Source organism: Odocoileus virginianus, chromosome 6 (assembly GCF_023699985.2).
Source record: "Odocoileus virginianus isolate 20LAN1187 ecotype Illinois chromosome 6, Ovbor_1.2, whole genome shotgun sequence".
Taxonomy (NCBI): Eukaryota; Metazoa; Chordata; class Mammalia; order Artiodactyla; family Cervidae; genus Odocoileus; species Odocoileus virginianus.
The window spans coordinates 26772447-26799875 of NC_069679.1; the positions used below are offsets into that span (position 1 = coordinate 26772447).

At 36.8% G+C, this 27429-nt stretch overlaps 1 protein-coding gene across 19 annotated transcripts in view; it reads left to right on the top strand.

Moving 5' to 3' along the window:
* Nucleotides 1–27429, top strand: part of MGA (MAX dimerization protein MGA) — a 147674-nt gene that overhangs the window by 66842 nt on the left and 53403 nt on the right. For all 19 annotated transcript variants that reach the window (XM_070469042.1, XM_070469041.1, XM_070469050.1 and 16 more), the window contains exons 3-8: nt 14169–15111; nt 15893–15971; nt 16083–16178; nt 24600–24731; nt 24947–25051; nt 25799–26466. In XM_070469042.1, coding sequence (XP_070325143.1) covers nt 14169–15111; nt 15893–15971; nt 16083–16178; nt 24600–24731; nt 24947–25051; nt 25799–26466 — 2023 coding nt within the window. The remainder of the gene's footprint in view (nt 1–14168; nt 15112–15892; nt 15972–16082; nt 16179–24599; nt 24732–24946; nt 25052–25798; nt 26467–27429) is intronic.

A 27429-nucleotide genomic window follows, 5' to 3' on the forward strand; every position in this document is an offset into this window, starting at 1 on the left:
TTTGATTTGCATTTCCCTGCTGATGAGTGATGATGAGGATCTTTTCATATACCTGTTGCCCATTTGTATGTCTTTTCTGGAGAAATGTCTGTTTAGGTTCTCTGTCCATTTCATGATAAGATTTTTTTTTTTGATGTTGAGTTAAATGGATTTTTATATATTTTGTATGTGAACACTTTGTTAGATAATTGTTTGCATATATCTTCATTCAGTAGGCAGCCTTTTCTTTTGTTCGTGTTTTCTTTCCTTGTGCACAAGCTTTTTAGTTAGGTTATTCCCATTTGTCTGTTTTTGTTTTCCTTGCCTTAGGAGACATACTCAAAATATTGCTAAGACTGATAAAAGCATTGTTAATACTACTTACATTTTCTTCTAGGAGTTTTATGATGTCAAGTCTTACTTTTAAGTCTTCAATCCTCTTTGAGTTTATTTTTGTAAATCATGTGAAAAAGTAGTCCAGTTTGATTTTTTTTTTGCATGTAATTGTCCAGTTTTCCCAACACTGTTTATTGAGAAGGCTGTCTTTTTCTCATTGTATATTCTTATCTCCTATGTTGTAGATTAAATGTCCATGTAAGTGTGGGTTCATTTCTGGGCTATTCTGTTTCATCCATCTGTGTCTACTTTTGTGCAAGTATTATATATATATTTTTGGTGACTATAGCTTTGTAGTCTGTTTGATATCAGGCAGCATGGTACCTCTCATTTGTTCTTCTTTCTCAGTCTTGTTTTGGGTAGTTAGGCTGTTCTGGAGTTTCATACAAATTTATTCTTCCAGTCTGTGAGCACAGTATATATGTTCATCTCTTGTTGTCTCCATGCTTTTCATCATCGTCTTACAGTTTTCTGAGTAGAGATCTTTTACTTCCTAGACTTATTCCTGGATATCTTAATTTCTTTTTGATGCAGTTATAAATGAGATTGATTCCTTAGTTTCTCTTTCTGATAGCATGTTAGTGTATAGAAGTGCAACAGATTTCTGCATTTTAATTTTGTATCCTGCAGCTTAACAGAATCATTCATTTGTTCTAATAGTTTTTTGGTGGTGTCTTTTGGATTTTCTGTATATAGCATTAGTATGTCACCTGCAAACAGTGAGTTTTACTTCCTACCCAGTTTGGAACCCTCCCCCCCACCTTTTTTTTTCCCCTTCTTTTATTCACTTACTATTGGAAGTGCTAGCCAAAGGAATCAGATAGAAAAGAGGTGAGAGTGGGCATCTTGTCTTGTTCCTAATCTTAGAGGCAATGCTTTCAGCTTTTCACCATTGAGTATGGTGTTGGCTGTGTGTTTGTCATAATGGCCTTTATTATGTTGAGTTATGTTCCTTCTATACCTACTTTGTTGATAGGTTTTACAATAAATGGACTTTGAATTTTATCAAAAGCTTTTTCTGCATTTATTGAGATGATGTGATTTTTATTCTTCAATTTGGTAACATGGTATTGCCAGATTGATTTGTAGATATTGAACCATCTTTGCATCTCTGGGATAAAATCCCACTTTATCAAGGCTTATGATACTTTTAATGTATTGTTGAATATGTTTGCTCATATTTTGTTGAGGATTTTTTCATTTATATTCATAAGTGATACTGGCCTGTAGTTTTTTTTTTTTTTTTAAAACAGTCCAAGTCTTTATTTTTAACACCCATCAGGCCATGAATTGGAGAAGGCAATGGCACCCTACTCCAGTACTCTTGCCTGGAAAATCCCATGAATGGAGGAGCCTTGTAGTCTGTAGTCTATGGGCTCGCTAAGAGTCAGACACGACTGAGTGACTTCATTTTCACTTTTCACTTTCATGCATTGGAGAAGGAAATGGCAACCCACTCCAGTATTCTTGCCTGGAGAATCCCAGGGACAGGGGAGCCTGGTGGGCTGCCCTCTACAGGGTTGCACAGAGTTGGACATGACTGAAGCGATTTAGCAGCAGTAGCAGCAGGCCATGAATTCATAGAGAATGGGCTCCAACGGTTCGGGTTCCTTTCCATTGGTCCTCATGAAGTGTGCTTCTCTGGGTGGAGCAGGCTGGTGCTTCAGCTGAACCCAAGTCCCTTTCTCTTTGGCTTCCTTCTTTTTCTGATCATTTTCCTTCACATGTTTCAGGAAGCTGTCTCAGCTCTTAGAGTGCTTAATATGCTCAATATGCACATTAATTCTCTTGGCAAGAATCTTACCTTTAACTTGTTTGTTTACGATGATGCCAGTAGCATGCTGGGTAACACTGTAGACTCTGTTACCATGCCATGGTAACATTTGTGGGGCATTCCTTTTTGAATAGTACACATTTCCTTGATATCTACCATATCACCCTTGTAGATTCGTATGTATGCGGCCAAAGGAACATTCCATGTTTTCTAAAGACCTAGAGAACATATAGTGGGTGCCCCTCTTCTTTCCCTTTGTGTTGGTCATTTTGGTGAATTACTGGAAGATGGTGGTTCTGTCCGAAAAGCGGTTGGTAGTTTGGTTTTTTTTTTTGGAGGTGGTGATGTCTTTGATTTTGGTATCAGGGTAATGCTGATGTAGTAGAAGTTCAGACGCACTCTTTGCTCACAGATGTTTTGGAATGTTTTGAGAGAAATAGTTGTTAATTGTCTAAATGTTTGGTAGGATTCACCTGTGAAGCCATCTGGTCGTGGACTTTAATTTCTTGGGAGTCTTCTGAATTACTGATCCAATTTTATCATTGTCACAGTAAGTCCCCTACATACAAACCAGTGAGTTGTAAACTTTCAAAGATGCACATTTGTGTTCTCTCAGTATCTGATGTGAGTGAAGTTGCAGCTTACCCTCAATCTTCTATTGCTGAAAATCTTTCAGCTCTACCATCTTATACCTCCTTCCCTCTTCTAGTCAGTAACTCTTCTTGCCTATTCACTTGATGCTAGCCCCTGTGTGCCAGCTGTTTTACTGTACTACTGTACTTTTCAAGGTACTGTACTGTAACATTCAGTTTTACTTTTTTGTTTTTTAATGTATTCAGTCCAGTTCAGTTGCTCAGTTGTGTCCGACTCTTTGCGACCCCATGGACTGTATAGCTATACCAGGCTTCCCTGTCCATCACTAGCTCCCAAAGCTTGCTTAAACTCATGTCCATAGAATCGGTGATGCCATCCAACTATCTCATCCTCTGTCCCCTTCTCCTCCTGCCCTCAATCTTTCCCAGCATTAGGGTCTTTTCAAATGAGTCAGTTCTTTGCATCAGGTGGCCAAAGTATTGGAGCTTCAACTTCAGCATCAGTCCTTCCAATGAATATTCAGGACTGGTTTCCTTTAGGATTGACTGATTTGATCTCCTTGCAGTCAAAGGGACTCTCAACAGTCTTCTCCAACACCACAGTTCAAAAGCATCAATTCTGCAACCCTCAACTTTCTTTATAGTCCAACTCTCACATCCATACATGACTACTGGGAAAACCAAGTTTTGATTAGATGGATCTTTGTCAGCAAAGGAGTGTCTCTGCTTTTTAATATGCTGTCTAGGTTTGTCATTGCTTTTCTTCCAAGGAGCAAGCGTCGTTTGACTTCATGGCTGCAGTCACCATCTGTAGTGATTTTGGAGCTCAAGAAAATAAAGTCTATCACTGTTTCCATTGTTTCCCCATCTATTTGACGTGAAGTGATGGGACATGAAAAGTATTGTAAACCTACTATAGTACAGTACTATACAACCAGTTGTGTTAGTTGGATACCTAGGCTAGTTTTGTTGAATGAATTGGACTTACGAACATGCTCTTAGAGCAGAACTGGTTTGTATGTAGGGGACTTACTGTAATTGGTCTCTGTTTATATTTCTTCCTGATTCAGTCTTGGGAGGTTGTACTAGGTGATTATTTCTAGAAGATTATCCAGTTCTCCTAGATTGCCCATTTTATTGGCATATAATTGTGTTATGTAATCTCTTTATGATCCTTTATATTTCTCTGGTGTCAGGTATTCTCTCTTATTTTTATTTTTTTGGATCCTCTCTTTTTCTTGATGAGTCTGGCTAAGGGTTTGTTGATTAGGTTTATCTTTTCAAAGAATCAGCTCTTCGTTTTCATCCTTATTTTGTTTTCAGAAAGGAAATTGCATATTTCATGTACGTTGTGTATTGTACAATGTATGGAAATATAGCTGGCCCTTTATATTGATTATAGCCTTGCTGAATTTGTTAACTGGCTCTGTGTGTGTGTGTATTATTTAGAATTTTTTGCATATAAGATCATGTCATCTACACTAGAGATACCTTTACTTTTTCTTTCCCAATTTGAATTGGTATTATTTTTTTCTTATCTAATTGTTTTAGTTACAACTTGCAGTACTTTGCTAAATAGACATGGTGAAAGTGGGAGCATTTTGGTTTTAATTTGCACTTTTTCAAGTGTATTTTCATAATTTCCTCAGAAAGGATGTATGGGATGTAGAATTTTAGAATGTTTAAATAAAATCACTTCAGAGGAAGGTAGTAATCTCCTTTACCACTCAACAGTTTCCTTCTTACTTGTTGAATAATAGCTTTATTAGTATTTTTAATAGCTTTCTTATGCCCTCATACTTTATAAGTATTTTGGTTGAAGGTAGAATTCTTTGCTGAAAATGTGTTTTCAGGTTCCAGTTTCCTGTTGAGAAGTTTGATTCCTGGTGGTTTGGAGGCTCTTAAGATCTTTTGTTAATATCTTATATTATGAAATTTCACAATGATGAGCCTCTGTATTGGTGTGGTTCTTCTCATCATTGTGAGAAAACATTTTTTTAAAAACAAGAAATTCATGTTCTTTGGTCCTAGGAACATTGAAGTATATTTCTCTGAAAACATTTTCACTTTCATGTTTGTTTTTTAAACCTTGATAGTTGACATATTGATTATCTTATATAATCAGTCTTTTCTTTTTGCTCTGTTATATGAGATTTCCTTGATTTAGCTTCTAACTTGCTGATGTTTTTACTATAGATATCATATTTCAGTTTCCAGGAGCTCTTTTGTTTCCCACTCTACATTCCCTTTTCCAATGGTTTTCTTTTTCCTGTTACTCTAATTACCAGTTTCATGGGAGGCATTATGTTACAGGTTTATCTGATGTGCACCTTTATATTTCTTAGTATCTGTTGAGTTAAATGACATAATATTGTCTATTTGTCTGTCTTGTGCATTGATTTATGAATTCCTTGAATGTGTGGACTGTGCTTTATTTATTTTGGCAGATCCTTGTGCCCCACAAAATGCATCTGGCACATTATAGGAGCTCAGTAAGTGTTGCTTTAATGAATTTATCCATAGCACTAAAAAGCTTTTTTAGTGTGTTTCAGAATGGCTGGTATACATCATATTTGTTACATTGATTGTGTATGCCAACAAAAAAGTAATTCTTTAGAATAATTGATGTGTACAAATCAGTTGTTTTGCTGTATTTTTGATTAGATAATCTTGTAGCAAGTTTTTTTGTATGGCACCTTCTTAAAAGTATGAAACTTCAGGATTGTGTACAAAATCCTTCTGCCAAGGAAAAAATTCACGCTTTATGTATAAAGGTTTTATTGGAGGATAAGGAGAGATTCTTTCTGACAACTTTTGTAATTTACCAGATTTAATATCCTGGGAAGATGTGAAAGCAATTATTTTGGTAGCAGCCAAGATTTAGCTTCACAAAGTTCTTAGTTACTGCAAACATAATTGAAGTCATATGGCTAAATGAAAAAAAGATACAGATTATTTACTGCATGTTGGAAGTTCATTCTGTGAAATATGAAGATAATGAAAGAACTGTCATTAAGTATGAATCCTAAATTACTTGATAGAGAATGACATTTATATATATAAATATATATAAAAACTGAGATTAATAGGGAAAGGGCAAAAGAGACATCATGGTTTGCCTAACCTTTAAAAACAGGTAAAGTAGGGAATTCCTTGACAGTTGAGTGGTTAGGACTCCATGCTTCCACTTCTGAGGGCCTGGGTTCAATCCCTGGTTGGGGAACTAAGATCCCACAAGCTGTGCAGTGTGGTCAAAAAATAAAAAAATAGGTATTGTGGTGATGGCAAAACCATAAATTTAGTAAAAGTAAGTGAGTTGTCACATAAAATGGGCGGGACTTATGTAACTTACATAATCAAGCCATTAAAAAAAAAACCGAGATAAAGAAATTGCTATTTTCTTCAGTTAAGTGAAAATTTTGAAAGGGGGAAGCTATTTTAGCTTTTCCGTTTAAATCTAGCCTGTCTTGGCTTACTTTTTGTGTATGGCATGAAGTTGGGGGTCAGGGCTCATATTCTTCCATGCAGATACCAATGTGTTCTAACATATTGAAAATATTCCTCATTAAAATGCACTGGTGCCTTGGGAAATGAAGTGACTATATATATGAGTGAGTCTATTTTTGAACTCTTTCTATTCCATTTTTTTGTCTGTTCTTTTGCCAGCAGTATACAGTCTTGATGACACTAATAAATGTTTGGTAGTGTAAACTTCAAAACTACCATAGTATGTAGAAATACAGTTGATTTTTGTACCTTGATCTTGTATTTGATGACCTTGCTGAATTCACTTCTTGGTTTGTAGTGTTTAGGATTTTATGCATACACAATTACGATGTCTGTGAAGTGGTGTCTGTGAACAAAGTTAGTTTTACTTCTTCCTTTACAGTCTTTATTATTATTCTTTCTTACCTTACTGCACAGTTTAACTTCCAGTACTTGTTGAAACTAAATTTTGAGAATGGTCATTCATGTGTCCTAATTTTAGAGAAAATCATTCAGTATTTTTTAATTGGCTGTTATTGTGTTGGCTTTAGCTGTTTTTGTAATGCTCTGTATCACATTGAGAAGTTTCCTTCCAGTCTAATTTCTTAAGTGTTGTTAAGAATGAATGTTGAATATTTATCAAGTGGCTTTCTTGTATCAGTTAAGTAGTTAGAATAGGGAAAAGGAGTCCAAAATGGCGGTGGCTAAAAGACAAGGAAGGGAAAAGCCGCGAAAATGGAACAGAGGAAGGTCAAAGGAAGGTCCGAGGACCGGAGCGAGGACTTCAGGTAGAACAGCGCTCCGGCCTAAGCCCAATTTGCATAGGGCAGGCCCAGGGTGGAGAAAAAGCATATAAAAAGAGGAGTCAAAGGGCTCCCCCCGCCCCACGCGTGCGTACCCTCTTTCTCTCTCTCTCTCTCTACACCCCACCCCCACCCTGCGCGCTGGCGCGCTCCTCCTCTCTTCTCTTCGAGGATGGATTCTCCTTCTATCTTCTAAATAAAATAGAGCTGTAACACTGATTTCTCTAAGAGCTATAACACGGGCCATTCGAGACCTGAGAGCTGTAACATGGTTTGTCCAAGACCCAACAGCTGTGAGGCGCCGAGGGCTTTAATACCCCTCATTCCAAATCTTTGTTGTGACGAGACAAAAGAACCGAGGAGTATACACTTGTCTGACATATCCACTGAGATTTTGTTTTTCTCCCTGTTTTTCGTTAATATGGGTAGTTAATTTCTTTTTTTTTTAAAGGGTGGGGTGGCGGCTCTTGTGGGAATGAGGGCTAGAAATGTTCTAACATATTTGCATTCCTGGGATAAATACTACGTGGTTTAAAGAACATTGTTTTTAATATTGGATTCAATTTACTGATATTTCACTGAAGATTTTCCTCTGAATTCATGAAGGATATTTTTATTTCTGATACTTTGTATTCAGGGATTTGTTTTCTTCAAAGTTGTAAAGTGTTGGATTCTCCAGTATTTTCTGAGTTTGTGCAAGATTGGAATTTTTTCACCATGTGTTTGCTAGACTTGAGGGAAGTCTAGGAGCCAAGGAGTTTTTCTTTGTTGGCAGGTTTCAACTCATAAATTCAATTTCTCTGTTCTTTATTTCATTGAACTGTTTCCTCTTAGCACTTGTTCCTTCTTTCTGCTTGCTTTTGTTTTTATTATTTATTTGACTGCTCTGGGTCTTAGTTGTGGCATGCAGGATCTAGTTCCCTCAACAGGGATTGAACCAACCCCCCCTGCATTGGAAGTCTGGAGTCTTAGCCACTGGACCACCAGGGAGTTCGCTTGCTTTTGTTTTAATTTGCCTACTTCAGTTCAGTGGTTGGCAGACTTAAGACCTGTGGACCACACCTAGCCTGCCATTTTTTTGGTGGTGGTGTTATGGCCTGCAAACTAAGAATATGGTTATTATATTTTTTAATGATTGTGAGGGAAAAACAGATAAGAGATTATCACATGAAAATTATATAAAATTCATATGTCAATGTCCATTTGTTGGAGCACAACTATGTTCACTTGTTTATGTATTGTCTTGTGGCTTCTTTTATGCTTCAGCGGTAGAGTTGAGTAAAGGTTATACAGACTTCAGAGACTAAAATTTTTATATCTAGCCCTTTATAAACAGTTTATCAATCCCCAAGATACTGATTTTTTTGAAAAATTTATTTGGCTGTGCACAGCATTTCATTTTGGTATTTTCTGTCATCTATTCTTTGATTATCTTCCCCTGTTTTCATTTGGATTGAATTAAAAAAATTCCATCCACGTGGTCTGTTGGTTTTTTTCAGCTACACCTCTGTTAGTTTTTTTTTTTTTTTAGTGTTTATATTAGTCTGCTTAGGTTGACATAATAAAATACCATAGACTGAGTGACTTAAACAATGAAAATTTGTTTTCTCATGTTTCTGGAGTCTAGATAAAGTCCAAGTAATGGTTTTGATAAGGTTCAGTTTTGTTGGGAGCTCTTATCCTGACCTGTAGACAGCTGCTTTCTAGCCTTTTCCTCAGGTAGAAAAGAGGTGACCTTTATGACCTCATTTAACTTTTATTACTTCCTCAAGACCCTATCTCTGTGTACAGTCACTTGAGGGTTAGGGCTTCAGTTTATGAATTTGGGAAGGGACACAGTGCATTCTCTAGCAGTGGTTATGGAGATAAGTATGTCCGTTCTTAATTTATCAAGTAGAATCAGATTAATATTATAATAGTTCATGACCAGCTAATGTCCTTGTTGTTCATGTCCTTAGATATATGTTATAACCCCCCCCAGATATTGTTACTTTATTTGCTTTAAACAGTCATTTTTTTTTTAACAGTCATTTAAATAAATGTAGGAAAAATAGTCTTTATATATTTAGTGACATGCTTATTTTTTCTGGATCTTATTCATTCATTCCTGGATTCATTTTCATACTAATTCATTTCCTATCAGTCTGAAGAACTTCCTTTAGTGTTGTTTTAAAACTTGGTTAAAAAAAAAAGATGTAGTTCACTGCTATATAATTCACCCTTTAAAAGTGATTAACTTCAGTGACATATATATTTGCAAAATTGTATAGCCATGACTAGAGTCATGTTAAGAACATTTCATCACCACAAAGAAAGAAACCCTGTGTCCTTGACTGATCACTCCTCATTTTCCTTCAGCTGCTATTCCACCGCATCCAACCATATGCAGCCACCAGTCTCTCTTTTGTCTCTGGATTTGCCCATTCCGGATATTACATATAAATGGGATCATGTAATATGTGGTCTGTTGTGCCTTGCTTAGCATAAGGTTTTTAAGGTTCATGTTGTAGCATGTATCTGTACTTAATTTCTTTTATTACTGAATTATATTCTGATATGTGGATATACTACATTTTATTTATCCATTTATTAATTGACAGACATTAGGCTTTTTCTTTTTGACTATTATGAATAACATTGCCATGAACATTTGTGAAGTGTTTGTGTTGAATAAGTTTTGGTTGTTGATAAGCCCATTCTTCCCTCACTAAATTGTCTTGGCATCCATGAATTGAATTCAGTTGAAAATCAATTGAGGAACTTCCCTGGTGGTCTAGTGGTTAAAATTCCTCACTCTCAATGAATGGGGCACTGGTTCGATCCCTGGTGTGAGAACTAAAATCCTACATGGCGCATGCTGTGGCCTTTAAAAAAGAAAAGAAAAATTCAGTTGTTACAAATGTGGGCATTTATCACTGGACTCTTAAGTTCTGTTCAGTTGATTGGTATGTTTAGCTTTTCAAATGACTTATTTGAAAAGACCCTGATGCTGGGAAAGATTGAGGGCAGGAGGAGAAGGGGACGACAGAGGATGAGGTGGTTGGATGGCATCACTGACTTGAAGCACATGGGTTTGGGTGGACTCCGGGAGTTGGTGATGGACAGGGAGGCCTGGCGTACTGCGGTTCATGCTGTCGCAGAGAGTCAGACACGACTGGGTTACTGAACTGAACTGAATGTTTAGCTTTATGCTGAGTACGGTAGCTTTATATAAGTTTTGAGATTGGGAAGTATGTGTCCCCATTTGTTTCCGTTTTTCAAGATACTTTGAGTTATTTCGGGGTCCCTTGCATTTCCGTGTGAATTATATAAGATCAGTGGGGTCCCTTGCATTTCCATGTGAATTATATAAGATCAGCTTATCTCTTTTACAAAAATCTCAGGTGAGGCATTGATAGGGATTGTGTTGAATCTGCATTTCACTTTTGGGGAGTATTGCTGTCTCACCAATACTAAGTAAGTTGTCTAAGTTATGTAACTGTGGAGTATTTATCCTTTTTTTAAAAAGGCTGGCTTTAATTTTGTTTTTTTTCTCCCCCAACAGTTTTGTAGTTTTCTGTGTACAAGTCTTAGTATTTTGGTTCAGTTTATTAAGCAGTTTATTGTTGATCTATTGTAAATAGGGTTGTCTTCTCAATTTCATTTTTGATGTTTGTTCGTAGTGTGTAGAAATACAATTATGTTGTTATGTGTTGATCTTGGATCCTGCTATCTTGTCAAACTCATTTATTCCCTTAGTTTTTTTTTTTGTGTGTGTGTATGTGTGGATTTCTTAGGATTTTCTGTTTTATCTCCACAGAGTTTAGTATCTTTGGGGAGTTCTGGAACCAGTCTCCCTCAGATACTGGGGGTGACTGTATGCAAGATCATGTCATCCACAAATAGAGGTTTTTTTTTTTTTTAAAAACTTCTTTTTCAATCTGGATGTCTTTTTTTTCTTTTTCTTGCCTGATCACCCTGGCAGAACCTCTAGTATGGTGGTGGTGGTTTAGTTGTTAAGTTGTGTCCTACTCTTGCAACCCTGTGGACTGCAACCAGGCTCCTCTGTCCATGGTATTTCCCAGACAAGAATACTGGAGTGGGTTGCTATTCCCTTCTCCAGGGGCTCTTTTGGATCCAGGGATTGAAATCAGATTTTCTGCATTGCAGGTAGATTCTTTACCACTGAGCCACCAGGGAAGCCTGAACCTCTAGTGTAATTACATAATTAGAAATGGTGAGAACTAATATCCTTGTGTTGTTTTGGTCTAAGGAGGTAGTATTTTTTGTGATGTGTGAATTCTTTCAGATGTCTGAAAGTGTCTTTAGTTTTGAAGGCTTCTTTTAAACCTACAACATCACATTGACTCTTTAAATGCTTTATGATGGGTGTCATTCCATTGTCTTCTGTTTTACATTGTTTCCCACGAGTAGTTAGTCTGTTGTTACCATCCTTTTTCCTCTAGTCTGTTCTTTTTTCCTTCCCTTGTAAGGTTTTTCTCTTCATTTTTTTTTCAGCTGCTTGATCTTTATGTGCCTAGGTATGACTTTTTTTTGATGTTGCTGAGCTTCTTGGACCTGTGGATGAAAATCTTTCACTTTGGGAATATTTTTGTTCAATTTCTCTTCAAATGTTTCTCCTTTCTCCTGCCATTTTGGAGGTGCTGCTACCAATATGTTAGATCATCGGATGTGTCCCACAGGTCTCTGACACGTTTTGCTTTTCTCTCTATCCTTCAGTCTAGATCCCCAACCCCTGAGCCACAGACCAGAAAAATTGTCTTCATGAAACAGGTCCCTGGTGCCAAAAAGGTTGGGGACCACAAGTCAAGATGATATACTTGAATAAATTTCTGCTCACTTCAGTTTCTGAATGATTTACTTTAATAATCTTAGCTCACCTCAGTTTTAAGGGTCGGATCGAACTCCTCTTTCAGACAGGGCCCTGGAATCTTAAGTGCTGTGACCCTAAGTTTCTGTTTTCAGGTCAAGTTTCTGCATCACTGGAAATTCTGCAGAAGTCCCCTGGAGGATATTGATGGTAGCAAGACTTGTTTTCTGTTGAGGGCAGGTTTTAGTCTGCCCATACTCAGCATTGAAAGTTTAGTTTCTCTGTGTTCCAGCAAAGATTCTTTGCCTATAGCATCCTTTTTCTGTCTTCATTTGTACTTCAACCAATGTAAATGCCTTGTAGGGTTGAAAGCACTAGTAGTCTGTGGTCACTTAGAGATGGCTGGTCCCTCTCTGGAATTCAGTTGATTTAGACTTATTTTATACCCAGAGGTATTCAGTGGCTTTAAAGAAAGAATAGAATTTTAAATTTATTTAGTGTTTTGTCACTGTATGTTCCTTGTGAACTTCTATATTCTAACTGGAAGTCTTTTATTGAAGAATTTTTGAGTGAGGTCAAGATCTCAAGTCAGTTTTTCAAGGGGCAAATAGCTACACGTTGATTTAGTTGTTGCTTTTGCATATTTGAGGTAAATGAAAGTTATACAGATAAAGTGACTTTAATTGGGTTAGTGAGTTGTGCTAACATGTTCTCAAGATACATTGGTATAGTTTATATGTGTTCAGTGATGAATTAGGCAAAGTGGGAAACTAAAAAGTTGATTTTAATTTTGATGAAGTATAAACACTGAAGTCTGGACAGATTATATGTCCTTGCCTTTATCCACCTCCATCCTACCCTCCCCTTTTATTGGAAGAACTAATGCTGGATTGTTTACATTGAAAGTGACTTTTTCAGTTTTCAATTTGAAAAATCACCTGGCAGCAACATCGTGACTGCAGTGGGAAAACTAGTAGCTAGTACATTCTAAAATGGTTAAAATGTTACATTTTATGTTGTATGAATTTTATCTCAATTAAAAAAAAATCAATGGGCAGTTTGAAAGGCCCTTTCTGATGTTTATTTAAATTTTTAATCATAATGGACGTTTGTTTGCTTTTATTGGCAGTTGTAGATTTCAAGAGTTTGATTTCGTATCAGTGCCAGCTAACTCTCAAAACTGAATTCATTTGAAGAATACTGTTAGGTTTGATCTTAGCCAAAAGGCTGAGAAGCGATGCAGAACACTATTAGAAAAATAAGTGTTACAACATATCTTGCTTTTTTTTTTTAATATTTTCAATTATATAACTTTATTAACAAAAGATAAATAAAATACAAAGTAGACAATAATATCAGATTTTACACTGAACCAGCCTATGTTAAGGTAGGAATATGAAAACATAAATTTTTGATATTCTTAAGGTAGGTAAGAATTAGATTTGTTTGCATCACTGTTTTAATTTCATATTGGTCTGAATTTAGATACAATGTATATCCACAGTACTTGACAGTTTGATTCAGTTAACTTTCCCATCAGCAGTATTTCTGAGATGTTAACTTAATGCAATATTCAAGTGGGATTTGGTAGTTTGGAAAAGCCAGTGAACTGTTAAAAGTCAATGTACTTGTGTCAGGGGTTTTAAACAGATTGTTTTCACCGATCCCACTCTGTCAGTGTTATCTTCCCAATGTTATTAGAAGAAGCTTAAAAATCGTCATTCTCAGATACTAATAGCCCTACTGGCTCTGCTTGTAATATTCTGAAGAAACCTTCAACCTCAGGTTTCACTTTTTGCAAATTTTATCGAGAGACACCTGCTGGCTATAAAGATTAGGTACAAGAGATACTCTACAATCTTTAAAAAATCTAATATTCTTGACTGTTATATAAAGGCAATCAATTAAAATAGCAATTAGTATCACAAACCATATCCTCTGTGACAAAGGAGAGGATTTCTGTATCTTAATACTCCTGTCCAGAATGGTAAAACACCTAGGACTGATCAGTCAACACTGACTCAGGGATGATTAAATTCATATCTTGCTTTTTGATTTAGTCATGAGAGTTATTTATTAAAACTTTACCCTTTATTTTATATATTTTTTCATGAGAAATTGATGGAATATGTAAAAGTGTGATGTTGGTAAACCGTTGAGAAGCTTGTTATGTTATACAGAGGTTTTTTTTTTTTTTAATGAATGGCTCTTGAAATCTGATGTGATTTTACTTGGTTTTCAACAATCTCTTTTTCCACCTTTCCCTTCCTGAGTCTTAATTATGGATGATTCTGTCCTTTTTAATCCTCCCTACCCTGTCTCTCCAGCCTTGGCAACAGTTTTGAAGATGGCTCCCATGTAACATCACCATTAAACCCAAATGAAAACTTCAATGTTGTCATTAAAGAAGAGCCTCTGGATGATTATGAATATGAACTTGGTGAGTGCCCAGAAGGGGTCACTGTGAAACAGGAAGAGACAGATGAGGAAACAGATGTATACTCAAACAGTGATGATGATCCTATACTAGAGAAACAGCTGAAGAGACACAATAAAGCTGATAACCTAGAAGCTGACCATTCATCTTCTAAATGGCAACCAAATAGCCCATCAGGTGTTGCTAAAGCTAAAATGTTCAAATTAGACGCTGGAAAGATGCCAGTAGTCTATCTGGAGCCCTGTGCTGTCACCAAAAGCACAGTGAAGGTTTCTGAGCTCCCTGACAACATGCTTTCCACATCTCGGAAGGATAGATCTTCTCTGTTGACAGAATTAGACTGTTTGCCTGCGTACATTGAAAATTCTAATGAGACTGGCTTCGGCTTAGGCAGAGAATCAGAAAATGATCTTGGAAGCCATTCACCAGATACCAGAGTGGTACAGAAATATCCCTCACTTAAAGAAGCTCAGTGGAAATACCCTGATATATCTGACAGCGTTAACACAGAAAAACTACTTGATAGTTTAAAGAGTTCAGTTGGGGACTCGTTTTTAGGAAAAGAGGACTTGGGCAGAAAGAAAACTATGCTTAAGATTTCAGTGGCTCCCAGGACTGTGAATGCTAATCAGAATGCTCCTCCAAATGTCCCTGGAAAAAGAGGAAGGCCACGAAAACTGAAACTGTCTAAGGCGGGGCGGCCACCTAAAAACACAGGAAGATCTTTAACTTCTACAAAGAACACTCTTACGGGCCCTGGGAGTACCTTTCCAGATGTGAAACCTGATCTGGAAGATGTAGATGGTGTTCTCTTTGTTTCCTTTGAATCAAAGGTAAGATTGTCATTTTCAGCTTTCTAAGGCCAAGTAATCATCATTAAGTTGTATACTAGCTGCTAGTTATCTTTGCATGTGGTTACTGTGAATGCATCCATTATATGAGGTTGTGTGCATGGGAAGGAATATTCCCATGGGTTAGCAGTATTAACCCAGCGCTTCAACTAGATTATTTTTCTTTTAGATTTTTCTTTTAGATTTTTAGAGAAACCTAGTCTTTCTAAATTGACTACACAGAGGTTGAATTCTCTCTGCCTGTTTTTTTCCTCCCTCCTTGTTAATTGCTGAGTAATCTATCTTTATTTACACAGGGGCTTCCCAGGTGGAGCTAGTGGTAAAGAACCTACCTGCCAGTGCAGGAGACATAAGAGACATAGGTTTAATCCCTTGGTCGGGAAGATCTTCTGGAGGAGGTCATGGCAACCCACTTCAACATTCTTGCCTGGAGAATCCCATGGAAAGAGGAGCCTGGCGGGCTACAGTCCGTGGGGTCACAAAGAGTTGGACACAACTGGAGCAACTTAGCATGCATGTAGAAGAAATCAGTATACAAATTGCAATAAATGGGCATAAATACAGTTCTAAGTCAGTTAGCTGAGTGTATTATATTTAACTTATTTGCTTTCTTCCCACTATTAAAGTGATGTTAATGTAGAACATTTAGAAAATAGTGGAAAGTATCAACATGGAAAAAAATGCCCCTGGTTTACTTTTAAAACCTTAGAAGTGACACAAACCACCTTTTTTCTTTCTTTCTTTCTTTTTTTTTTTAATACAGGAAGCTCTAGATATTCATGCAGTTGATGGAACAAATGAAGAATCTTGTAGTCTTCAGGCATCAGCTGCAAATGACCCAGGTATTATATAATAGTAACAGAGATGGAGAATTTGGCTCTGGAAGTGAAAGAAGCAATGTGTAGTCTGCTGTAGTCTATAGCAGCTTATTTTTATCATTGTTTTCTGAGTAGGTTGCAGAGCAAGAATTTCCCAATTGGAAAAGGAATTGATAGAAGATTTGAAGGCCTTGCGGCACAAGCAGGTCATACATCCTGGTCTTCAAGAAGGTATAATTCTCTAAAAACTATGCAAGCCTTGTTTATTTTTGTTGTTGCTGTTCTTTTTTATTCTTGTCCTTCTTTTTTCTCTCTTCCCTTTGCTCCTTCCCCAAACCTTTTCTGTTTTCCTCCTTTCCTGTATCTTTTGATTTCATTTATTTTAGCACTTCTCTCAGCTTGCATTTTTTTCTGTTCTCTCTGTTCATGATTTTTTCCCTTAACTAAAAAGCATGCCTAGGTCTTTTGTATCCTAAGAGAAACCTTTCAGACTCTGAGGATACTGTTCTATCGTTGGTGAAGCATAATATATTATGCATTAAAAATGTATCATGGTAAGAAAGTGGTATTTTTCTTATAAAGAAATTTTGGTCGCTTTTTTGGGGGGTTTTTGAAGGTTCCTTTGTTTTGTCTTTGGAGGGGAAGACCCTACTTTTTCTTATGTACTTGGTAATATATTTAGCTATGTAAAGAGCATACTTATTTCTCATACATGACTGTAAACATTTTATATATTTCATATATTGCTTGGAGTGTAGTTTAAAATTTTCATCATTACCTATTTTGTTGAAATAGTTTCTCTTGGCCTTGATTATATGGTTTAATCCTTTTTTAAAGAATAGCAAAATTTACTATACCAATGCCATTATAATTAACTACTGACTTTTCTCCCTGTTTGCACTGTAAATAGAAGAACTGTAAACCATGCCTCAATTTTTAGTTTTCTCATATCTTTTAATTTAGGTATGCTTCTTGGAGTAGTTTATTTTGAGTTTTGCCTTTTAGTCAATTTTCAAAGGACTGTCTAGGCTGATTCACATTGTATAGTAGATCATTTATATGAAAGTCTAAGCATTATATGCCAACAGAACATTGATTTATAAACAGCCATTCAGTTTCTAAATTCAGTGGTAATATTTGAACTTTTCGCTTTAATGTGAGACTGTGTGACAGTATGGTGTTAAAGTATGTAAATTTCAATCCAAGTAATCAGGACTGGATACTGTGGGTTGTAATGGAAAATCAGTCATGTCATATTAGTCTTGCTGGTAGTAATGTTTGCTGTCCTTTATTGTTTGCTTTCATTTCTGCTATTTTATTTAAATACTATTCTTTTCTTATCAATTATAATGTTTACATTGTGTTCTTTCAGCCTAATCACCACATTTATTTTATTGTCTTAGTTCAGAGTTAAATATATTTAGTGCTCCCTGCTGATCTTTTTGCTCTGTTTGTTAATTTTTTTGGCTAAGGTTTGAGTTTTTTCCTTTCCTTATAGACATTTTAGTCAAATCTGTGATTTTTTTCCTTTGTGTAATGGGCCTTCAAAGTCAAATGCTTATGGGAACTAAGCAGGAAACATATAGTGAAATTAGCCTGAATTTGTGGGTGGGGTTGGACTCTGGTTGGCTGGAGCATAGGTTCTTTTTCTAAAGGGTAATCCACATCAGTTCAGTTCAGTCGCTCAGTCGTGTCCGACTCTTTGCAACCCTGTGAACCGCAGCACGCCAGGCCTCCCTGTCCATCACCAACTCCTGGAGTCCACCCAAACTCATGTCCATTGAGTCAGTGATGCCATCCAATCATCTCATCCTCTGTCGTCCTCTTCTCCTCCTGCCTTCAATCTTTCCCAGCATCAGGGTCTTTTCCAATGAGTCAGCTCTTCACATCAGGTGGCCAAAGTATTGGAGTTTCATCTTCAGCACCAGTCCTTTCAATGAACACCCAGGACTGATCTCCTTGAGGATGGACTGGTTGGATCTCCTTGCAGTCCAGGGGACTCTCAAGAGTCTTCACATAAGTGAATTGTCAAATAGGAATGTAGGCCCATTATTTTCAGAAATTCCCATTGTGGTGTAGAAGGTTAAGTATTTTAATGTAAAATCTACCGTCGTAAGTGGTGGCAGCTGATACAGTTTTTTTGGACAGAAAAGTGAGGCATCAGTTTTCACTTACTACACAAATTATGCATTTAGTGTTCAAGTTTGTACTTAATCCTCACATTGTTAAGGTTAATTCAACTACATTCTTATATAGTTTTCCAGTTAAATCTGTAGTCCATGTGTACTTCTAAAATCCATGAGGCACTTTACATAATGTATGAGGCAGAATTACAGTTTGGAATTTTTCCTCTTATTTTATTTTGGCAGATGTCTCCCCCAGCCCCCAACCTTTGCTTAAGACTTAAAATATTAAAAGAATTAAGTTAGTTTGACTAAATGTTTATAGTAACTGATGGTGCCAACTAAGTATCTGCAGATAGTGAAAATACTCATCTAGATTTCTTTCTAAGAATTGATGCTTGAAGTAATTTATTAAATTTATTACATTTCAATTCAGTAATGTCATGTTTCTCTGCCTTTCTGTCAACTGTAGTATTTCGTTATTAGAAAATGAGCACTTCTAAATCTAGAAAGTTTTTGAGCTGGAAAAAAAAACCTTGAAAAACTTTGTGAACTTCCTTTGTAATTGTGGAAGAAATGTTGATTTAAGCCTGAGAAAATGTTTTTATTGTTGTTGTTCATAGTTTTGTTGCTAAAATAAGATTCTTAATTTTGTTTTCCACAATGTGATATTTTTGTCTCATACTTTTCTTTGCTACTCCAAATTGGTTCATTTTCTAAGTCCATCAACCTGAAATTACAATTTTTTGATCTTTAAAGGTATTTTTATAAAAGCGTTTTCTACTTCATTGCTACCAAGTGAATTAATTCTATGTCAGTCGTTACATTAATGTTTTATTTTAGGTGAGTATTAGATTTGCAGAAATATTGGAACCATAGTACAGAGTTCCCATATACTCAACATCCAGTTTCCCCTGTTGTTAACATCTAACTTTAGCCCAGTACAATTGTTACAATTAGAGAACCTACTGATACACTATTATTTATTAAAGTGCAAACTTTATTCAGATTTCCTTAGTTAACTTTATGTTTCAGGGTATCACCTAGGAAAATGTCATAGTACTGCATTTAGTAATCATGTCTCCTTAAGATCCTGTTGGCTGGGATGGTTTCTCAGCCTGTTTCGTTTTTAATTATCTTGACAGTTTTGAGGAATACTGGTCAGGTATTTTGTAGAATGACCCTCAGTTGAGATTTGTGTGATATTTTTCTCATGGTTCACCTGGGACCATATGTTTAGGAGGAAGACCACAAAGGTAAAGTGCCATTCTCATCTTACCATATCAAGGGTATGTATTATCAACATGATTTGTCACTGACATTTTTATTCTGTAATTTTTGGAAGGAAGTCACTGTGTAGTCTGCACTTAATGAGTCGTAAGGTATGCTTCTCTTTGTTGAGGATGGAGTATCTGCATAAATTACTTGGGATTTTTCTGCAGCCAGAGATTTCTTTTTCCCTCATTTTCATTCAGTCTTTTATACAGTATGAACTCCTGTCAGTTTTTTTTTTTTGTTTGTTTGTTTGTTTGTTTTTGTTAAATTCCCTAAATGACAGTATTGCCAGAGCACTCTCTCTTTCTTTTTAGTTACTTTAAAAAAAATCTCTGAATGTAGTGTTAAATCAGTGGTTAGGTAGAGTTTTTCGTTTATGTATCTACATCTACTTTTCTGTTCTGTGTTCACTAGTTATACAGGTTTTTCTTTTGAGTGTATTTTTGTGGATACCTCCTTTTTAAGTACATTTAGCTACATGCGCACTTTTTTTTTTTTTTTCCTGCTACAGTTTATCATCTTAGGTGATTCTGCCTTGAACCTAGAGGGTTATCTGTTTTTGTTTCTTTCTTTATGAGTCTTTTTTTCAATGGTGTGATAATGTGTTCTTAAGAAGTTTCTCCTAAAATGATGAAAAGGCAGAAGCATTTAGGGGTATGATTTAAACCATCATGTGCAAAGGGTTTTGTGCTTTTACGGGGATATGCTAAGAATTATTTAACTTATTTTTGCAAGCTAAAGTTATTCTCATTCATATAGAACCGACTAAGTCTGAGTCTTAAGGCAAATAAGTCTTCATGGCAAATAGATGGAGAAACATGGGGAAATAAGTCTTCATGGCAAATAGATGGGAAAACAATGGAAACAGTGAGAAACTTTATTTTTTTGGGCTCCAAAATCACTGCAAATGGTGACTGTAGCCATGAAATCAAAAGACGCTTGCACCTTGGAAGAAAAGCTATAACCAACCTAGACAGCATATTAAAAGACAGAGACATTACTTTGCCAACAGAGGTCTGTCTAGTCAAACCTATGGTTTTTCCAGTGGTCATGTGTGGTTGTGAGAGTTGGACTATAAAGAAAGCTGAGCACCAAAGAATTGATACTTTTGAACTGTGGTGTTTGAGAAGACTCTTTGAGAATCCATTGGACTGCAAGGAGATCCAACCAGTCCATCCTAAAGGACATCAGTCCTGGGTGTTCTTGGAAGGACTGATGCTGAAGCTGAAGCTCTAATCCTTTGGCCACTTGATGCGAAGAACTGACTCATTTGAAAAGACCCTGATACTGGGAAAGATTGTAGGTGGGAGGAGGGGACGACAGAGGATGAGATGACTGGGTGGCATCACCGACTCAATGGACATGAGTTTGAGTAAACTCTGGGAGTTGGTGATGGACAGGGAAGCCTGGTGTGCTTCAGTCCATGGGGTCACAAAGTTCAGTTCATTCGCTCAGTCCAACTCTTTGCGACCCCATGGACTGCAGCACACCAGGCCTCTCTGTCCATCACCAATTGCAATACTTTGGCTACCTGATGTGAAGAACTGACTCTTTTAAAAAGACCCTGATGCTGGGGAAGATTGAACATGGCAGGAGAAGGGGACGACAGAGGATCAGATGGTTGGAAGGCATCACCGACTCCATGCACATGAGTTTGAGTAAGCTCCGGGAGTTGGTGATAGACAGGGAAGCCTGTTGTGCTGCAGTCCATGGGGTTCGAGAGAGTCGGACATGACTTAGTGACTGAACTGAAACTGAAAGTCTGGGTCTCAAGTACTAGTTTCTTGGGGAAGGATTTTCTCTAAGGACAAACATTTCAGGATGTGTAGGTAAGCTAAGTTGGGAATTACTTTGAGCAGTGTCCATGTGCCATTGACCTCTCTACTGTTAAGGCTTTAACAAAATTGATAAGTATATTTAAAATAAATTTGATCATTGATGTGTATCATTTGATACACCCTTTGGGGGAAGATGGCAGTTCAAAATATTAGCAAATGCAGACAAGAAGATATGTAGGGAAAACAGTCTGTAAATTTGATTGTTCTGGTCTAGATTTTGCATGTCTACCTACCTATTTAGCTGTATGGATGCATTTTTAACAGCTTAATTCCTTTTTTTCTGTTTTCTCTGTAGGCTCAAGTAGTTTTTGTCTGTAATAATAATGTGTTTCTCTTTTCAAAGCACTATAGTATCTAATTTTATCCTTTGTTTAGGATTCAGTGTCACTTGAATTTCTGCAGTATTTTGCGTTCTGCTCCACTCTGGTTCCACTGTGCTCTGCCTCCCCACCTTTCCTAGTTAATTCCTACTTACTCTAACTTAAGAATTAGACTCTCTGTACAGTTTTACCAGGTTGCCTTGGGCTTTTCAAGTATCATTCCATTTGCCTCTCACAGGATTTTTTTACTCTATTGTAACTACTAATGAGTCAGTTGGGAAAACAACACAAAAGCTCCATGAGTTCTGGGAAATGTCTTTTATCTCTGTCATCATCTACATTGCAGAGCATTTCAAAGAGAAGGTACAGTTAACTCTTAAGACATAAAACTCAGTGCAGTGGATTGATAACTTATTTCACTGATGAGAAAGCAGAAACTAAGAGAAATTTAGCCCAAAGTCAGGATTAGAAAACAGTTTTTTTGACCCATGTTAACCTGCCTGCCAAAGCAGGAGACTTAAGAGACATGGGTTTAATCCCTGGTTTGGGAGGATCCCCTGAAGGAGGGCATGGCAGTCCACTCCAGTATTTTTGCCTGGAGAATCCCATGGACAGAAGAGTGCGGTAGACTACAGTCCATAGGGTCGCAAAGAGTCAGACATGACTGACACTGACAACACACACACACATATTTTTCTCCCTAGTTGATTGAAACATGAGGAAAATACTTTATTGATGTTCATTTTAATCACATTATGTGATTAAATAAAATAAGCATGATAAAATGATACTATTTTAAAGAACTAGAATTATAAACTAAAGCCAAATTACCATCTTTTGTTTATTAAGTTTTATGTGGAGTATATACAAATCAACCTTAAGAGAACTTGAAGCTTGTAACCTGACCAGTGTGTTCACCTTGCAGAAAACCAGTACTATGTAAGCTTTTTATTGGAAACCTGTACCTGTGACTTCTAGTAGTTAATACTAGGATCGTTGATGCTTTGAATTTTCTTTTTTTTTTTTTTTTGATGCTTTGAATTTCTCATTTCAGTTTTGTTCAAATTTAAGTTAAATACTTTCCTGCTCAGTAATATGAAGTCAGTAATTGCACAAACAAGGAAATTCAAATTAGAAGCTTGTCACTAGTAACAGCAAAAGTTCAAATTTAAGAACAATAGGATATAGATTTATACCAATAAGATGAGGACAGTTTTAAAAGTCCAGTGATATAAAATGTTGGTGAGGATGTCGATCAGCAATGACTCTTAACGCTGTTGGAAGTTTAAATGGAGAGTTAATTGGCAGTCTAGTGAACAACTTCCCAACTAGTGCAGTATTGCAAGTGGTTATCCATGATTGTGTGACAGGTATGCTCTTGAAGTACTTGATCTCAGAGTGGCCAGACAAGACCATGGGAAATTAACTGTAACTGGTTGCCTCTAGCCATAAGCAGCCTAATGTTTATTCCAGTTTGTTGTGTAATTACTGTTTTCTTATTTCCCATTAAATAAGAAAGATTCAGAATAACTAGGTATATCAGTTAGAATTCTTAATTGCACACATCAGAATCCACTTACTTTACAGGTGAAATAGGATATAAATTTATTAAAGAATATCAGATGATTTACAGAGAGAAACAGACTCTAGAACTATGCAGTCAGGAAAAATGTCCAAATTATATTCCCTACAAGCCCATACAAGCAGTCTCACAACACTGAACAGTTATTACCATTTTGAACATAGTACACTGAACACAGTATACTACAGCTAGGGCGTTGATTACTTCTAAAAGTTCTTAACTTGGCGAAACAGTATCACCCTCATTAACACAATTCTGCATAGTATTCCTTTGCTTATGGTCCTCTCTTCTAGATTGAAGCCTTTTATGGCTGCATCTGTGTTTTAACACTTCTCCGTTGAAGAGGTGGGGGTTATAATGTGGAAAAGTAATAAAGGTTCTCAGAATATTTTGGGCAGCCACATGTATGTCAAACAATATCCAGTAAATTAAAGATGAACATATCCCATTGTATAGCAATTCCACTCTTGAGGAATTGCCATAAGGAAAAGCTAAATGCACTGGAGACGCTTTCATACATGTTCATATTTGTGATAGACTTTTTTTGTACAAGATGTAAAATTATACTGCAGTATTTTTTTGTAATAGTTTAAAGTAGGAAACAGCTTAATTCTCATCAGGAGGAGAATGGTGAATAAATGAGAGTCATTCATAATCTGGGATAGTGTACAACAGTGAAAATCATGTAGACATAAACCTGTCAACATAGACAAATCTTGATGTAAAATGTGAAGGGAGAAAAGGTAAAAAGATAGGTAAAATAAATGCTTTCCCAATGCCTACAGGTAAGCCATAATATTTATAGGCTCCATTAACCATAAATATCTTAATAATAACTAAAGAATTAATAGCCTTCACCAGGCCAGACGCTCAGACTATTGCATGTTTGTATTAGAGGTCCTAGAAAATCTCTGGGCTATAAAGTATTAAAATACAAAAGATCTCAAGTCTGCTATGTTTATGTATTAGTTATCTATTGCTGCTTAACAGATTGCTACAAACCTAGTGCCTTAAAACAACACACTTACTGTCCAAGGGTTCTGTGGGTCAGGTGTTAGGGCATAGCTTAACTGGGTCCTCCTTTTAAGGTATCACAGGATTGCAATCAAGATGTCAGACTTGGCTCCTCATCAAAGGTTTGACTGGGGAGGGATCTGCTTCCAGTTTCCCTCAGGTTGTTGGCAGAATTTTTATCCTTGCAGCTCTAGCAGGATGGATGATACACTTACTCTTATATTATTACATGTACATAATCATGTACATCCCATCCCTTTTGCCACAAGTTAGAAGCAAGTTGCAGGGCCCACCAACATTCAAGATAGAAAGGGGAGGATTTTGTAAATATATAATACCCAGGAGGTGAGGATCATGAGGCCACCTTAAAGTCTGTCTGCCACTTTCAACTTTTATTTCATCATTACTGCTCTCCACTTATTCTTTATTATACCCCTCCCTTCCCCCTCCCCCCAACCAGAGATTAAAAAATAACCAATGTGATTCTTTTTTTTTTGTAGTGGGCTTAAAATTGAATTCAGTGGATCCAGCAATGAGCATTGATCTTAAGTACTTGGGAGTACAGCTACCTTTGGCTCCAGCCACTAGCTTTCCATTCTGGAACCTTACCGGAGCCAACCCTGCCTCTCCTGGTGAGTGCATAGTATTTGTAAAGTCAAACAGGTTTGTGATAAAAATAAAATGCTACCATTGTTAGAGACATTTAGGATACACTAATTAAATCCTTTATCTAGTGGTGAGTCTTAACTATGATTTATACATTTTAGATGAAATTATAGTAATTAATTAGGTATTAAATATTGGCTTCGTGGAATTTTGATCATCTCTTTTACTTTTACTTTTATAGATGCTGGATTTCCCTTTGTTTCTAGGACAGGGAAGACCAATGATTTCACCAAGATCAAGGGGTGGAGGGGAAAGTTTCACAGTGCTTCTGCATCTAGGAATGAAGGTAATCAGCTTTTAAAAAACTTAAAAATACATTCTGAAAAATGTGGCCAAAGACTTGTTAAAAGTAAACCTTGGTTGTTTTTCTTTCTCTCTCCTTTCCATGCTTTAAAATAAACTGAAAATAATTATCTTGCCTTTTTTTGTTCATTTTCTGTGTCCTGTAGTCCCTGTCCTGGGGTTCCGTCCCTAACCATGTCAGACTTAAATAATCATTGCAGCCTTTTCAAACTGCACTTCCTTTCTATTCCTATAGTTACAAAAAGCATCATTGTCAAGCATTATTTCAGAACTGTATACTTCAGAGCTGTAGAGTGATTTCCAATAATGTTACAGTACTTCAAAGTAAACTTCTAAATCCAATCTGAAATCTAAATTTTGATTGTGTGTCTGTTGGTCTCCTTTCTTAGTGCTTCTCCTTTCACACTGCAGTTGTTTGCAGTTACACTCTAACTAGATAAATTTATCGTTTGTTCAATATAATTTTTCTCCTCTTTGAATCTTTGTACAGTATTATAATAGTGTAATGCTTGTCTCTGTTAAACTTGCTTTTTCTTATTCTTTAAAAACTAAATTTTATGCTCCTGTTTTTGTGCCCTTAGCTTTTTCCCTTACTTCTGAGGAGGGACAGTTTGGAAGATCTGGTAGCTTATAAAGGAATGCTCCTGGCATTTTTTTTTAAGTGTATTTTTCTAGAGACATAAATATCTGTCTTACATTTCTTTAAGTATCTGTATATCTTTATTTCTAGGTGGAAATTCTGAAGGTCCATTGAAAAACCGTTCTGCTTTCTGCAGTGATAAGTTGGATGAATACTTGGAAAATGAAGGCAAGCTGATGGAAACAAGCATGGGTTTCTCTTCTAATGCTCCCACGTCGCCTGTGGTATACCAGCTTCCCACCAAGAGTACCAGCTATGTTCGAACACTTGATAGTGTGCTGAAGAAGCAGTCTACCATTTCCCCTTCTACCTCTTACTCTTTGAAACCTCATTCTGTACCCTCTGTCTCTAGAAAGGCAAAGTCTCAGAACAAACAGGCAACTTTCAGTGGCCGAACTAAATCATCTTATAAATCCATTTTACCATACCCTGTTTCACCAAAGCAGAAACACACTCATATGATTCCAGGAGATAAAATTACCAAGAATTCTTCAAGCACCACCTCAGAAAACCGGGTGAATAATTTGATTGTGCCAACTTTAGATGAAAATACATTTCCAAAGCAAATTAGTTTGCGGCAGGCACACCAGCAGCAGCAGCAGCAGCAGCAGCAACAGGGATCTCGCCCCCCAGGCTTGTCTAAATCTCAAGTGAAGTTAATGGATCTGGAAGACTGTGCACTTTGGGAAGGAAAACCAAGGACCTATATCACTGAAGAGCGAGCAGATGTGTCCTTAACAACTCTGCTTACGGCTCAGGTAGGTATCTTTTGTTTTCCGTAAGTATATTAGTCTTGTCGAGAAAAATTAGGTTGTTAGGAGAAATGGGAATGGGGCTTTTTGGCAGGAGGATGGGGTGTTAGTTAACTTAGTGACAGCTAAGGAAATGTCTCCCACATTTGTTCTTCTTTATCAACTAGATACCAAGTGTAGATTCCTCCTGCCAGCAGAGAGAGACTGTACAGTCATGCTTTTGAATTGTCCCTCTCCTTTATAAAGGCAGCTGACTATTCTGAACATTTCTAATTTCATTCTCCAGCATGTGGGCAAGTACATTTACTGTCTTGTTAAACAGCTTTGAAAACTCTGCTTAGAAGGTATTAAATCCCAGAAAATGCCCCCAAATTATCAACCTACAGAGAGCACGGTTTTGTCTTTTATAAAATTGCATATTAAGAAATTTTCATTAATTGTTGATTCACCTATGGTAATGTAGGTGAATGGTATGTTATAGCCTTGGTGTATGTGAAATGATACAGCAGCATGTGGATAAGTTTTCTGTCATGAAATTTCTGTAGTTTACCTTCCATATTTTAAATTCTGTGACTAAATTCTAGAGCTGAAGATCATCAGATATTGGGACTAAATATAAATTTTATCTTTAAAATCAATCATTCCTAAAGACTTTTCAGTTCAGTTCAGTCGCTCAGTCATGTCCCGACTCTTTGCGACCCCATGAACCGCAGCACGCCATGTCTCCCTGTCCATCGCCTACTTTCAGAGTCCACCCAAACCCCTGTCCATTGAATCGGTGATGCAATCCAACCATCTCATCCTCTGTCGTCCCTTTCTACTCCTGCCCCCAATCTTTCCCAGCGAGTCAGTTCTTCACATGAGGTGGCCAAAGTATTGGAGTTTCAGCTTCAACATCAGTCCTTCCAATGAACACTCAGGACTGATCTCCTTTAGGGTGGAATGGTTGGATCTCCTTGCAGTCCAGGG